Source organism: Echeneis naucrates, chromosome 16 (assembly GCF_900963305.1).
Source record: "Echeneis naucrates chromosome 16, fEcheNa1.1, whole genome shotgun sequence".
In the NCBI taxonomy this organism is placed as follows: Eukaryota; Metazoa; Chordata; class Actinopteri; order Carangiformes; family Echeneidae; genus Echeneis; species Echeneis naucrates.
The window spans coordinates 3,695,001-3,710,405 of NC_042526.1; the positions used below are offsets into that span (position 1 = coordinate 3,695,001).

General features: G+C 44.6%; 1 protein-coding gene across 2 annotated transcripts; it reads left to right on the forward strand.

Annotated features, from left to right (window-relative positions):
* The first annotated feature begins 2,313 nt into the window (after positions 1–2,313).
* On the forward strand, positions 2,314–14,780 carry slc7a5 (solute carrier family 7 member 5). 2 transcript variants are annotated; one of them, XM_029522958.1, is made up of 11 exons: positions 2,314–3,071; positions 4,606–4,731; positions 9,565–9,670; positions 10,380–10,424; positions 10,552–10,675; positions 11,056–11,159; positions 11,249–11,345; positions 11,590–11,739; positions 13,334–13,511; positions 13,612–13,688; positions 13,792–14,780. In XM_029522958.1, exons 1-10 carry the CDS (start codon positions 2,525–2,527, stop codon positions 13,665–13,667), a joined length of 1,533 nt encoding a protein of 510 aa, XP_029378818.1. In that variant the 5' UTR covers positions 2,314–2,524; the 3' UTR covers positions 13,668–13,688; positions 13,792–14,780. The 2 variants fall into 2 exon arrangements, with proteins under 2 accessions (XP_029378818.1, XP_029378817.1); XM_029522957.1 differs by having other exon boundaries at positions 13,612–14,780.
* The last annotated feature ends 625 nt before the right edge of the window (positions 14,781–15,405 follow it).

Below are 15,405 nucleotides of genomic sequence, written 5' to 3' on the forward strand. Positions count from 1 at the left end.
AAAAAAAAAAAAAAAGTGAGATCTGCAAAGATAAATTGAACATTTTTTTATGCAAGATAGATAAATGTTCCTGTGTTTTCATTCCAATTGCTATTTCACCACTTAGGAGTTTTCCTGTTGTTTTTTTAAACGTCCATCCATCCTCAACCATCTATCCAAAGTCGGGTCACTGTATCTAAATTAAAAAATATAGAAATATAAATTCATGGCAATTCAGTTGTCTGGAAGCAGAGAATCAGCCTCCTACAGAGACTAATAAAACTGTTTCTTCATTTGTTCCCATGTCTCGTGGGGATGTAAGGAACCCGCCGGAGGAGTTTACAGGGGCAGACAGACACAGCTAGATGAGCCGGGGCCGACATACGAGGATCAGTGAGGATTTGTGTCTGAGACTGAGGTCCTGCATTCTGCTGGCTTTTTCGTGGCCGTACAGAAACAATACCAGGAATGACAACTAGGTTGGATTTGGGTGGACTGTGTCCAGTTTATGTGAGCACAGGAAATTGTCTGTCTGTGGCCGTGTGTGAGGAGTACAGCTCAGACCTGTGGGTTTGTTCCACTGGGGGGGGGGGTCCACGTCTCATTCTACTACGTGGTCTGGTTCATATAAAACCCAACACGCCTCAGGCAGGATTCAATTTGGCTTCTCTTCCCACGTTAGTCGAGCTTATAAGCTGGCACAGGGTGAAGTATCAGCGGAGGCCGAGCTGATCAAAGCATGAGGACAGAAATGAAATAACGTTCTGGGCCCAAATTCACAGAACAACTCTGAAAACGGACCGAGAAGGCTGAAATGAACTCAACAAAAACAGACCTAACAAACTAAACACAGTGGGGCACATATATCATGGCTGATCAGACCACAGACACAGGAGGGGAAACAGAGACAGAAAACACTGACAAGAAGCATCTAATTAAACTGAAAAAAACTGAAAAATCTTCTCTCATCCAACAAAACTATTAACGACAAAAGAAATATACTAAAGTTTCATATACTATGAAGAAAATACCCAAAATAAACACACTAAGTTATATCTCCCTCCCCCTGAGTCGTTGGGGAGTTGGTTCAGTCCAATTAGTCCAGGAGTCTATTTAACAGGCCGGCCCCCTTCAGTCACCCTTTTTGCTCCTGGCCTCTGGACGCAGCACCAACGTGGACCCACCAGCACTGGTAACTCAAAAGCAGTAGAAAGTAACACAAAATTTAAACTGGTTAAGCTGCACAAAAGTAAACTAACTTTGTGCACCCAATTGTGCTGTTAATGTGCAACAAAATATAAACACAATGTGTGAAACTAAGCCAGAGTTGTCTTTTGTCACTCAGCTATATGGAATGTGAGAAATGAAGGAAACATTTAAAAATAATTGAGTACACAAATTAACTACAAATCAAGGTGTCATTGCCAGGGCGTTCCCGCCTTTTTGTTCAAGTTGTGTGGCTGTGAGTGCAGCTATCACACGGAAGGCCCGAGCGCCAACCATGCACTGAAAAATCCTGCTAGACAACTTTCCCAAAGCCTTCTCTACTTATACATGTGAAAAAAAAAACAAAAAACGAAACTTTGGCAGTTGGTTGGGCAGCATTTCCTGCGAAATTTGTTTCAGTTTGAGTTAAATGCTTATTCTGATTCTGATTCTTTTTTTTTTCTTTTCTTTGATCACCTGAGGCCGATGAAAGGTGTAAATATCACCCCTCAGAGCAGTTTGTGTTCGAGAGAGAAAAACAGTTCCCCTCCTGTTATCTATTAAAGCACCAACCCGAACAAAAGAATGGGGGAATGTGTGTTTTGTCTTGAGGGGCCACCGTAGAAGTGGATTGGAGCCTGTAAATCTGTGTTGCTGGCTCTGTTTGGTGGATGATGCCAGATAGGAATCATGGGGGGGGGGGGCATAGAGACTGCAGGGGAATAATACAAATGAAAGTCAAACACACCAAATGTGCTTCTGTTTTGCAGCCTCCCTGGAGCAAGGTGGACGCCGTAACAGTTTGAAGAGGCTCAGCCAGATCTGGGAGTTTTTTTTTTTTTTTAAAGATGCTGTAGGCCTCCTTTCCCGGTGGTGTCGCCTGGCTGCCTGAGCTGCAGTGTGATTTTTAAAAAACCTGTGCACAAAGGCTCATTTCTGCTGACTCCTGGTGAGATTGGTGAAGAATCCTGGAGGCCTCAGGATGAGGCTGGACTTTGGGTTTGGAGTTGTTGGGGAGGTGAGGAGGATTACTCCAGCTTCCACCACATGAGGGCGGGAGAGGAGTGAGAAGCCGCGGACATGGGCTGGCCTTGGTGGGGAGGTACCAGGCAGCCTTCTGGGCCTCTTTGTGCCCAGCAGACATCAGTGAAAGCACGTTGCTCAGACTCACACCGACAGAAGCTCGGCTGAGACCGGCCGGCATCGAGAGGAAGACCCGACCGAGGGAGAGACCGAGAGACCGGCCAGGCGATCCCCCAGCCCCCCCCCCCCATCCCTCACCCACCCCCATCCCAGCCCCGCAGCCAGGAAGAGGAGGAAAGAGGAACCCCAGCCGACGATGTCTGCGGCGAAGAAGAGAAATTCAAACTCCACGGCGGTCAGTGAGGAGGACAGGCAGGCCAGCCAGAGGATGCTGTCCCCCGGCGGCGGCGGGGAGAAGGGGCCGCCGGGGAGCCCGTCCGGAGACGGCGGGGAGGTGGCCCTGAAGAGGACCATCACCCTGCTGAACGGCGTGGCCATCATCGTGGGCACCATCATCGGCTCGGGCATCTTCGTGACGCCCACCGGCGTGGTGCGGGAGGCCGGCTCGGTGGGTCTGTCCCTGATCGTGTGGGCCGTCTGCGGGGTCTTCTCCACGGTGGGGGCGCTCTGCTACGCGGAGCTGGGGACCACCATCACCAAGTCCGGCGGGGACTACGCCTACATCCTGGAGGTGTACGGCTCCCTGCCGGCTTTCCTCAAGCTGTGGATCGAGCTGCTCATCATCCGGCCGTCCTCTCAGTACATCGTCGCCTACGTGTTCGCCACCTACCTGCTGAAGCCGCTGTTCCCGGACTGCCCGGTGCCGGAGACCGGGGCCAAGCTGGTGGCCTGCCTGTGCATCCGTGAGTAACACCCGGCGAGGCTGATGCAACTTTACCGGCTGCTGTCAACCTGCGCCTCGGCATTTTATTTTACCATCATCACTGTGCACCGTCAACGTCAAAAACCTGTCTCCGTTTTCCGTTCTCCGAACGGAAACGCACGTGGCGGCTCGGTGAGACGCGCGCGCGCGCGCGCGCCTGAGCCCCGAGACTGTGCTTGAAAAACGCCGCGCGAGTTACATCAGCTGCAGCATCAAAGAGGATGCTGGCTCACGCGTGATGACGCAACACCGACATTAAAACGTTCCTGTTCCTCTGCCGTGTTAGAGCTTAACATGTAAATGAGATCACATTTCATTCGAGTTCCCTTCACCTGACACCCCAAAACTGCTGAAACTGCTCAGTCCTACAGTTATCTGAGTTCAAGATGTTTTCAACATGCTTTAAGGAGGGGAAAAAAAGGTTGTCAGGAGTTAGGGTTAGATTGGATTAATGTGAGTTTGATGAAAGCCTTCCCATTCTTCTGAAATGGTGATGGCCCTCGGTGACGTGTTCCTTCTTGTTGTGTTGAGCTGTAACTAATTCATTTGGATTACTTAGTCTCTTAACACCAGTTTCTATTTGTCTTTGACCATCATATAGAATTACCAACCGTCCCCAAATACTCACTCCGTCTCTGGTACATTCATACGTTTGGCACTGTGAGTGTGGATATATTAATATGTGTGTGTGAGAGACACCGACTGGTAACTGTAGCTGCTAATCTTCAAATTGACTGAAAGCTAAAGGCCAACTGAGAACACATGACAAGGCCTTGGACCAAGAGGATCAGTTGTGTGTGTGTGTGTGCGTGCCTATGGTGCGTGCAGTGTGGCGGTCAGGTCGCACATCCATAGGTCTATTTTGGTGCGAGTCATTCTTCCGTTGGACCCACTTCATTGACCGTGTCACATGCATTCACTCAGACACGTTCAAGTTTGTGCATCTATGAGCATGCATATGGACAAGAATTAGTCGTGTGTGTGTCTCTCTCCACTGTACTTACCCGCCCCCCCCTTCTCTCGCTCTCTTGCTTTGTCTTAGTCTCTCTAACACAGAGCCTCATTGTGCTGTCTTTGTCTCGTCCTTTGGTTGTGGCCCCGACCTGATTTAGGAGCTTTGAAGGGGCCTGCTGCTGTAGTTAATCACGTTTAATGGAGTTCAGGGTTAGGGGCAGTCTAGGCAACGATGTGAGTCTTTCAGTGCATGGGGGGGGGGGGGGGGGGCAGCACTGTACATGCAGGAAAGGATTGCTGCATAGCTTCTGAGAGCCACAAATAAACACACACGCAATCACGCACACATTCAGTTCGATGCTTTTTCTAAATGTGTGAAATTATTTTCTATGTACGTATTTAAAATGAAAAGAAAAAGTTAGTCCTGCAGTGTTAGTTCCTCTTAGTGTCCTGCAGACCAGCGTGAGGATGCATGTGTTGTGTTCTGTAGAAACTTTGTAGGGATGTTGCAACAAAGAGTTGTCTAATAAAGGCTGGCGTGTCTTCGTTTTTCTCTGCAGTTTTGTTAACTTTTGTGAACTGCTGGAGTGTGAAGGCGGCCACCAGGGTGCAGGACTTCTTCGCTGCAGCCAAACTTCTGGCTCTCGGACTCATCATCATTATTGGCTTTGTCAAGATCGGTCAAGGTATTCTGCACAACACCAACATTCACTAGGCAACTGTTAGGGTACTACATTACATTTACTTTTTCTACACTATTTTGTCATTTTAAATTCTTGAATGATAAACTCGAACCCTAAAAATAAAAACTTAGTAACACGATTTTATTGTCATTACAGATTTCATTGCCTATTCTTGCATTATGGCAATCGATGTAAAAAAATATTACACCTAAATATAATTATTTTTAGGATAATGACATAACACACATCCTTTACAAGTTTAGTGTTCTTCTCCTGATCACAGCCACTAAAATCAAATAATTATTTTCAAATAGTATAAATAGGAACAACCAAATCATTTTGTTCTCTTGTACCATGCATGTGAAAGACAATCATTACAGGCTAAACTCCCTTTAAATTGTTTGTTTATGGAGAAACCAGTTAAGGAACAGTTGGCTCAAAATGTAGACAACCCATAAAACCCCCCTCAATAAACATGCAGATGTTGTGTGTTTATGCCCTTGTAGCACGCACACCCAATAGTTTCAGTACTGACTGTAGAGGTGCCCTCTAACAGCGTGGTCTGTGTGACATGACTGAAAACAGGAAGTGGTTCATTAATCTGTTCTCGTCAACTGTAATCTCAAGACAATTTCTCTAAAGTTAGTGTGAAAGGGGAAAAAAGGTATCTAAATAGAATGGATAAAATTAAACAGCAGAGCTTCAGGCTGAAGACTCAAGTGGGGGTGATCCAGACGTTGTTGCATACGAGCACAATCTGGAGTCGGGCCAGACCCGAGAGATGAGGATGGCACAGAGAAACCACACGACGACTTGTTTGTTCCAAGAAGCTCGAGTCACATAAAGGCTAGATCCAGAAAAACATCAGATCATTCACATTTTACTGAAGATGGTCAGACAGGACAAGACTGTAAGTGAGCTCAGCGACTCAGAACCTGCCCCTTATAGGAAGTCTGCCTTAACCAAGACTTTGGTGTTCACCAGGTTCATGCCGCAGACTGCAGCCATTTGCAGTTGTAAATATCAAAGGAGGCATAAAACCCCTCCACTTCCCTTCTGATGATTTAAAGCATAGACCCTCCACCAAATAAACCATGTGCTTCAGTGGCCAAACCCCACGGTGCTCCAATGTCTGCGGCGCTTTCCGTTTTCAGTGAAGTGTCCACTGCTGTTCCCCCTCAGAGAGAGACGGAGCTGTGCTCTGGTGCTGGAGGCACAAAAAAAAGATTTGAGGGGAAACCCACTGAAACGGGGAAAGTCAACAAGTGTGCGTGCTGAATGTGAATGAGTCTGTGTGAGTGCTGCAGATTAAATCATGAAGCAAACAGTTATGGAGCAGCAGCACAAAGCTGCGCAGGAAACGTTTATTCACACCATTTCGTAGTTTCAAGGGTTTGACAGCAGCCTTCAGACCTGGATGGTGCCCTGGCCTCTTATTTCCAAGTGTTTCCTCTCTCCTCACAGGTGACCTCTGACCCTTCAACATCACACCAGCCACTGACCACAGTCTCAGTTTAACTCGAAGTGCAGCACCAGAGTGAGAGTCTTGATGGTTTTAAAGGAGTTTAAAGTGTCTGAAACGGACATTTATATTACTCTGCACATTCCCTGATGAAATGAAGCTAATTCACTCAGACCTCATTCATTAAGGTCCTCAGTGTTAAACACAGGACTCTCAATGAAATTGCTGCTTCGAGGTTAATATCGTTTAATCATAACCAAATTGGAGACACGTTGGTGTATGTTTAACTAAGATGACTGACCTAAAAAGTGTTGTACCTGCAGCCGCTGGCGTTTTCTGTGTTAAGGGTGCAGTTTTGCAGGTGCACTGGCAGACTGCTTACTTGTGTGAAGGTCAGAGGTCTCAGAACACGTTAGCACTGACTGGCTTTGTTCCAAAGCAGAAAGAGGTGGAGCAGAGAGAAAATGGATCTGTGCTGCTTCATGGGAATCTAGTTCTGCATTGGAGGTTTTGCTCCGATATGTGATTATAAAACGACATGCCTGAGCTGTCTGTTTGCGGCGCACATTCTCTTGTCACAGCAACAATGAAGTAATCGTTTCTGAAATCTATACATCGTCCCAAATATCAATGGAGAGGTGCAAGCTAATAAGTTTCATATGACTTTCCAGTCCTGTTTTTTATTTTTACTAGCTGCTTTAATTTGAATCCTCCCTCCCAGTCCAGGGGCTCAGGTGGGTCCCAGCCGGCTCTAACTGCACCACCTGCTCGTCTGTGAGCAGCAGCAGCACCTGTTTCCAGCGCTCGTCCTCCAGGACCTGAATGCAGGTGGTTTGTCTAATATCTGTTTTGGTGTGTCGCTGGAACGTGAAGAGTAATGCCACTCATTTGTTATACCATTCCATTTGAAACACCAGCCAACTCTGTGTGATGCTCTTCTTCCTCTTGAACACCGTTCTTTTTTATCACCGCTTCAAATGACTGTTTATCTGAGACACAGTAGATTAAGAAGATTTAGGCAAAGACTGGCTGCGTGGCAGGGATTACATCAACACACTCACCTGAGAGGCTGCTCTGCTCTCACTCCCCGGCAGAGGCATTATTAAAATTTAAAGATTAGTCATCTCTGAATTAAACAATAGTTTGGACTGATAAGTTTCAAGCTGGTAAAGTTGGAGAATCTTTATTTATCGAAAGAGGCCTCAGCCTGTGCAGGAGTTTTGTGGCCCATGAACTCACACTGTGCCGGAGTCTCTGATTAGAGCCCCACCTAATCTGATTATCTCCAACAAACCTGGGCTTTCTCAATCTGACACCTGCCGACACAGTTTAGAGGCCAAACGCTCCCAAGGGATGATCTCTGTGTGGCAAACGACGGCCGAAACTCGCCTCTGATTTACTTCAGGTTCATCTTGTCACGCTCCATCTGTGATGCAGGGATTTCCCTGTCAACTTCTTATTCTTCTTTCTGATGCTTATTATTCTTATCTAATACGAAGTTCCGGACTCACACGTTGGTTTTCCTGTGCTGGTTCAGTCTTTGCGATAAGAAGGGTGTGTGTGTGTGTAAAATGGGAAGGGTCAGACTGAATCAGCCAGCAACAAACACGGAGAACTCCTCGTTCACTTCCTGTTTTTCTACCTGATTAAAATCTATGCAAACCAGTCGTTTTCAGATATGCACCTGAATGCTCCTTCAATTTACATGAAACATGGTTAAAACAGAGGAAGTGACCAATTGTCAGGCATGAAATCAATTAGAAACTTTTATTTTTTTTCTAAATGGTCATCATTTAGGGGTCCAGAAATATCCCTTTGTCGTGAGGAGGTGAAGGAAAGGACTGATACCAGTCTCATGTCTGTGTGATGGTTACGGGGCTGGAGCCCAGAGGAGATTATCTGAGCTTAGAATAAAGACCAGCTAAAGCCTTTCTCGGTCTACAGTTCAAAACAGACCGAGAAGCATTTTAGTTCAGAATATATTGTTTGCACACTTTGTGCACAAACGCAAATGTGGAAACTGTTGTTCATTAAGAAGTTCCATGCAGATGATATAATTCAATTATCCTGAGCCTAAATATTATCAAGTGAAGTTAAAGCCACTCTTACATGAGTTCATTATAAATCAGCAGCTCCTACTAAAAATTAAACAGATTGACTGTACGTCTCTCTCTCTCATTTACAAATAAAGGCCATCTGCCAAACTTTGGTGCTGGGCAACATTTTCAAGTCACCCACATGAGAATGTAAGCGATTATCTGCAGATCATACAGAAGCACATATTAAACTTGCTGTCCTGTGTAAGCTAATTAGCAAAGACTCACTGAGCCAGTGAGGTGAATAAATAGTCATATTTGTTTTCTAAAGGAAGGAAGAGTCCTCCTGTCCTCGGTACTGAAAGCCGTCCTGACTGCAGGTTGTAACTCAGTTTGTCTTCCATTCAGCCTTGTTGGTCTGTGTGCACCTTTGGTCCTGAGTGTGTGCGCGTGTGCCAATTTAATTGCCTGGCACTGGTATCGTGAGCAGATGATCAGAGTGTTTCATGACTACAGTATGAGGAAGAAAAATAGAAGCGGAAACAAAGATTAAACGAAAATGATTGAAGTGGAATGCAAACATAACAGGAATGGAGAAGACGGTTTCTCTCTCTCACATCTCTTTACTTAAATGTGGCCTCTCTGTGATAACTTGTATATAGAATAAATATGGTAAAGCTTTTAGTGTTTGAGGCAAATCTCTGTTCCTGACAATGACTTTGGATGTGATTAGATCTGTCCCAGTAGTTTGAGTGAAAAAAAAAAAAAAAACTCTTATGAGAACTATGTGACTGAACTTGTTTCTGACTTGTGCCAAATATTTCACATTGACAACACACAAAACACACCATGTTGTGTTTTGAGTTAAATCTGTACATGCAGAGCCATGCAGGATCTGAATGGGTTGTAAAAAAGAAACCTATGCAATAAGTAGCCTGAACCCCCCCCCCACACAAACACGCACACACACACACCCCCACACACACACCCCCCCAGCGAAGCTCTCCCATCACGTTAGCCACAAATCTGCTCCTCTTACTGAGACAGAAGAGATGGTGTTTCCCACACTGCACAGTGGCTTAGGGCCCGGCATCCCAGTACCAACACGGCCCGGGGCCGTTGGTTTAGCAACCGTCGCTTTGTCTGAGAATGTGTGTGTGTGTGTGTGTCTGTAGATCCATCAGGAATGTGGTACAAACCAGGAAAAATCTGGAGGTCAGACAAGAGAGGCTGTGACTGAAATAATGTAAATCCTCAGAAAATAGTAATTCTCCCTCTCTCTCTCTCTCTCTCTCTCTCTCTCTCTCCCCCCCCCCCCCCCCCCCCCCATACGTGCAGGTGGCACAGATGGCCTCCTTCCAGAGAATTCCTTTCAGGGGTCCAAAGGTGACTTTGGGAGCATCGGCCTGGCGCTCTACAGCGGCCTCTTCGCCTACGGTGGTTGGTGAGTGAAGACATCCACATCCTTTTGTAATCAGGTTGCATTCCTCTATGCTGCCTATTAATTATCCAATTTCCCGTTTAGGATCAGACAAATTAAAATTTTCATCCCGTTGACACCCGTCATTCTATTTCTTCATGGTTCCTCATGGTGAAAAATTGTAAATTTAGCATATATCATCTCATTATCATGAAAAGATTCCTCAGGCAGCCTACTTCCAAATGTTCATTTCATGGACTGTAAATAAAGATGGCGTCAGATTTCTGTTTTGAAACTCGCGGTGGGCTGCTACACCTGAATCCTCCTGATGTCCAGAGGAAAAATGCTCATTCTCAATTATGCAAGACTATAACTAATAAAACATAAACCAAGATATTATGATAAAAATCTGCCCCATTTTACAACCAAAACTGTTGGTTTTTTTTTTGGTTTTTTTTTTACCTACTGTAAAGTTTCAGGCCCATTTTTACTGCTTTTTTATTTTCTTTTTTCCATTTTTATATTGAATGAATTTGTGAATTTCTCCGGGGACCAATCTAGTCTTTTTGTTTCTGTCTAAACATACAAAGAGTAAATTAGATAAATTAGAAATATAAACAAAAAAAAAGATGGACAAAGCTGTAATTTCTACACTTAAACGAGCAGTTGTATAATATACATATATCTATTTTGTCTTGTAACTCGATTGTGTCCACTTCTCTTCTGCTTCTAGGAATTACTTGAATTTTGTTACAGAGGAGATGATTGAACCTTACAAGTGAGTGTGGACGACTGACTTGCACATGATTAAGTGCCTTTTAAAAACAGACTTGGTTGCAGAGAAGTGACTGATCATTTGTAGCTATAAATCAAGAGGTTTGTTTTGTTTTGTGTGTGTTCTTCAGAAACCTTCCCCGGGCCATCATCATCTCTCTGCCCATAGTGACGGTGGTATACGTTCTGACCAACCTGGCGTATTTCACCACGCTCACGCCCGGACAGATGCTCACGTCAGAGGCCGTGGCTGTGGTGAGTGTTTGAGCTCTTTGTCTACACTTTGTCTACAAAATTACATGTATTTACAGGAAATAAATCAATTTTTGGCCCAATTTTTCTTCATTGTTTGAAAGATAGATTGTATTGAAGTCTATGGGAAAATGATTAGATTTATTACCTCAGCAGGTTTACCGTGTTAGTTGCTTATTTCAAGACTTCTTCCTGGTGGGTTTCCACTTTTGCATAGATGCCGATCAGGATTAGATATACTTTTTGAATCAATGACAGGACATTTAGTAAACTGAGAAGAAGCTCAGAACATGACAACCAGTTCTGCTGGGTGGTTCCTGTTTTCCCTTTAGCCATACAGTAAATTTCTATCGCACGTATCCTGAATCTGTGCTGTCCTGCAGGATTTTGGAAACAACCACCTGGGTCCGATGGCATGGATCATCCCGGTGTTTGTTGGTCTGTCCTGCTTTGGATCAGTAAACGGCTCCTTGTTCACGTCATCCAGGTAACAAGTTTGAAAACTAAAGAGTTTTAAAAACACCAGAGCCTCAGAAACAAAAATAAAATGCTTGATGTTTTTTCCCTCCCTCTCAGGTTATTCTTTGTGGGCTCCCGGGAGGGTCACCTGCCCAGCCTGCTGTCGATGATCCACCCCACTCTGCTGACACCGCTGCCTTCGCTCATATTCACCGTATGTCCTTTTATATTCTGATACAGGCTCTTCAGCTTTAGAGTGTTTTGGTCAGATTATTAAAAAGATGCTGTCAATTTACACGTAAAGAAGGAACAAACTAGAAACTACACACATTAGTGATAGAATTCAACATTTATTTTAAAAACTGTGTGGCAAAATGTGAGAATTGAAGCCATAATGACGTTTTGACTAATTAGAGAGGTAATTAGTTTATTTTTTTTGCCTCTCTTGCTCTCTCCAGTGTTTGATGACTCTTCTCTACGCCTTCTCAAACGACATCTTCTCCGTCATAAACTTCTTCAGTTTCTTCAACTGGCTCTGCATCGCCATGGCGATAGTTGGGATGATGTGGCTACGTTATAAGAAGCCTGATATGGAGCGACCCATCAAGGTGAGTTGGCGGATCTATCCATCCGTGGACAGACACAAATAGACCAGTCAGAGACAAAAAGATGAAGTTTCACTCTCTCTATGAGTCTGGCTCGTACTCATTCGGATGCATAGCTTTGGAAGCGGGAAATGTTTCCTCTTTGTCTCATGCAACAACAAAGACTCCTTCAGTGGCTCTCGGATGAATGGAGGCTGATCGCAAATTGAAAGAGAAGCTGGTTGTTTGTCAGCTGCTGTTGTGGCCTGCTGGGTAGTATTTTGTGTGTGCTTGTCTGCACGAGAGTAGGAGTGCTGTGTCTCCTGACCTGAGCTAGTTGCTGCAGGAGTCCTTGACACACAGTGGATCATTGTGCGATTGCTGCGATTTATTTTCATGTGAATGTGTGTGGACGTGTGATGCTGTGTATGCGTGTCTGCTACTAAAGAGCTGGGTGAATCTACTCATCGGCCTGGAGCTCAGGAAAAGGGCAGATAGACCTCAAGGCCTGGTGCTGTATGTGTGTGTGAGTGGTGGGACACAGTGGTGGCTCTGTCTCTCTGCTGACCTCCATCCATGTCTTTCTCTCTCCTTTCTTTGTCTGTTACATTCCTGCTGCTCATCACATTTAGAGGGAAGCGTCACTCAATTTCATGAATGACGCTCTTTAGTCAAGAGGAACGTCATAAACCTGGTAACCTGACCAGTTACACCTAAATGTACGCGGATACCTTAACTTTAGTGAGGGGATGGCTGAACATCTCACTCCCAAACCGAAGCAGGGAAGCTCCTGCAGTGACCTGGAGAGATTTCAGCTGCTGATGTTGGCCAATGAGGCCTGGCGCCTCAGCTGGTGTTCTCTCTCAGCCCAAAGATGTTAAATGTGGTTTTGTTTTTTCCCAGGACAGTAAGAGCTCCTCCACTCCTCACCGCTCCACAAACATCATGAGGAACGGCCTCAAACTAAAAGTGCACAAAAGTGTATCGCAGCAAAAACCACTATAATGGGCCACATCACGTGTAATATGAAAGGTCAGCTGCACAGAACAAGAAAGATTCAAACCTTTATCTATACAGGGGATTCAGCTGAGAAACATTAAAAAATCCGACAGCTTTATAATCCATTATTAAAATAATGGATTAAAAAAAAACGGAAAAGCCAAATGAAACGCATTTAAACTACATAAATACAATGTAGGATGTCTTTTAAAGCTATGTAAGGATGCCAAGCTTATAAACAAAACAGATTTACAAAGATTAAGAGGGAATAAATTGTGTAACTAGTTGTCTTTTTTGCATATTATTGCACTTGTGTTGGATACAAAATCATCCCGCAACTCTGGAGTCTCCCTCAGCTGAATGTTTTAGTACCTCCTTTTTTTTTTTTCTTTTTTTTTTTTTTTTTAACTCCCCCCCAACCTATTTGGCTTCACTCTCTGTGTCTGGAATTCATGGGCTCTGCTCAGAGTTCAGCACTGCACTTGAACACGCCTCATTTGGTTTTTCAACCCTCATTCACCAGAGAAGAAGCTCATGGTCACAGCCAATCAGAGGCGGGGGCAGGCGAGGAAAAAGCGTTGTCTCATGTTCATGAATCCCCCGTCTTCTCCCCCTCCAGGTGAACATTCTGCTGCCGGTGAGTTTTGTCCTGGCCTGCCTCTTCCTCATCGTCGTCTCCATCTGGAAAACGCCAAAAGAATGTGCCATCGGGTTCGGCATCATCGCCACCGGGATCCCTGTCTACTTCCTGGGCGTGTGGTGGAAGACCAAACCCAAGTGGCTGGTGAACGGCATCTGTGAGTTCAGCAAGGCTGAGTTTTTTTTTTTTTTTTTTGTTTGTTTTTTCCTGACATTGTTGGTAACTGTCACTCGTGTGTGTGTGTGTGTGTGTTGCAGATTTGACCACGGCTCTGTGTCAGAAGGTGATGGAGGTCGTCCCTCAGGAGACCTAAACGGCGTCTCCTCTGATTTCAGTCAGTGACCAATCAGATTCAGTGATCGCCGGCTGCTGACATTATCAGCTGACGAAGCTTGACCTCTGTCGACTCCTCTCTCTTTCTCTCTCCCCGTCTGCAGGGCGTTCAAAAGGACCCAACAAAGACAGAGATTCAATGTGGGTCAGATGTTCGAAGTTACTGGGTCTTCAAATACCTTTCTTTTGTTTCTGATGCTCATGACATTTTTGGGTTTTTATGTTTAGAAAGGCCTATTTTTAGTCACTAACTCTTTAGCTAAAATGTTTTTGAACCTATGCATTTCAATTAATTGTTTTTTTAGTTATTATTATTATTTGTTTTTCCTCTGAAACATCCTGCTTCATCAGAAAACTGTTGCATTCAGCAAGTTGTGCCTTATGAGGCAAATGAGGAGCTGTTGGTGATAGTCGCTGCTGGTTGCTGATATAAAAAAAAAAAAAGAGAGAGAGAGAGAGAATGGGAAAGAGTTCTGAAATCGTTTGTTTTTAATTTTTTGTGAGAGTTTTTCTTTGGAGGAGATGTTGAAGTTGCAAAGTGGCAGGATCAGTGTTCTCAGATAATCCTGCAGATTTTTCCTTGAAGATGTTTAGTTCCTCGATTCTTTAGCACCTTTAGTTTTGTTGTCGCTCAGTTTCCTCAAAGTCCAGGCTGGGCCACCACGAAGCCCGGGACCATTCAGGGGGAGCCATTGAGTTTTAGCCCTGCTCTCTGTTGTATTTGTGGTTTTTAAGTTGTTGTCTGTGCCATTGTAGGAGGCGAGTGAAGACAAATGAAGACTTTTGTGTGTTTTTGTTGTTGTTTACTTGGTTCGTCATGTTGACCACACTGCTGATAAATGTTAAAGGTTTGTTTCAGCCAGAAAGATGTTCCCACAGCTTCCCGTGATCTCACACATAGCGGTCATGATGCTCAGATGTCATTTCTGCTGTGCTGATGATGTCATAGTGATGTCAGCAGGGTTACCTCCGCTTGGACAAGTAGTTTGAGTTAGAAACTGGCAACGTGGGCAATCACCAGACCTAAAGACGTCTGTGGGGGAAAAAAAAAAAAATAGGAATCCAGAGTGTGACTGATACTGAAGGCTCAAAAGAAACTTTAATGAAAACCTGCCCCCCACCCCCCCCCTTTTTTTTTTTTTCATCTATCAGTCTCTTGCTTTCGAAGTCATCATGGAATCTCACTCACGTAATGAAAATATTTGAACTTAAAATTGCCCAGAACTTTAAAACTGCTCATAGCTTTCCATTAACAGCTTGCATGCATTCATTTATATCTGAAGCCTTACAAGACGGCTCATGGCAATAAACACGAGCACATGATGTGCAACCTACTGATGGCCTTAACTAAAGGTGTGGGGACATTGTGTTTAGACTGTCACTGTTATGTGGTCAGAACTGTGCAGTTTTCATCCTGTCCAGCATGGGCAAGATTTGGACTTTGTTAAAACACAGCTAACTTACTGTAATGAAGCCAAGACACTGTAACACACTCGGCTTTGGGTTAGGAAACTTTTTTCCTTTTTTCCTGTTTTTGAAAGTCTGTCGTGTTGTGTAGATTTGAACAAGTGTGTGTGTTTTTCGTGTGTGTGTGTGTGTGGTGGTGGTCGGGGGTTAGTCAGTTTCTTGTATTATCTTCTGGGACACGCACAGATGAACTAACAGGCGATTATGAAACTGAAATGTAAACATTTAATTTTACTCGTCATTTTCGCCGT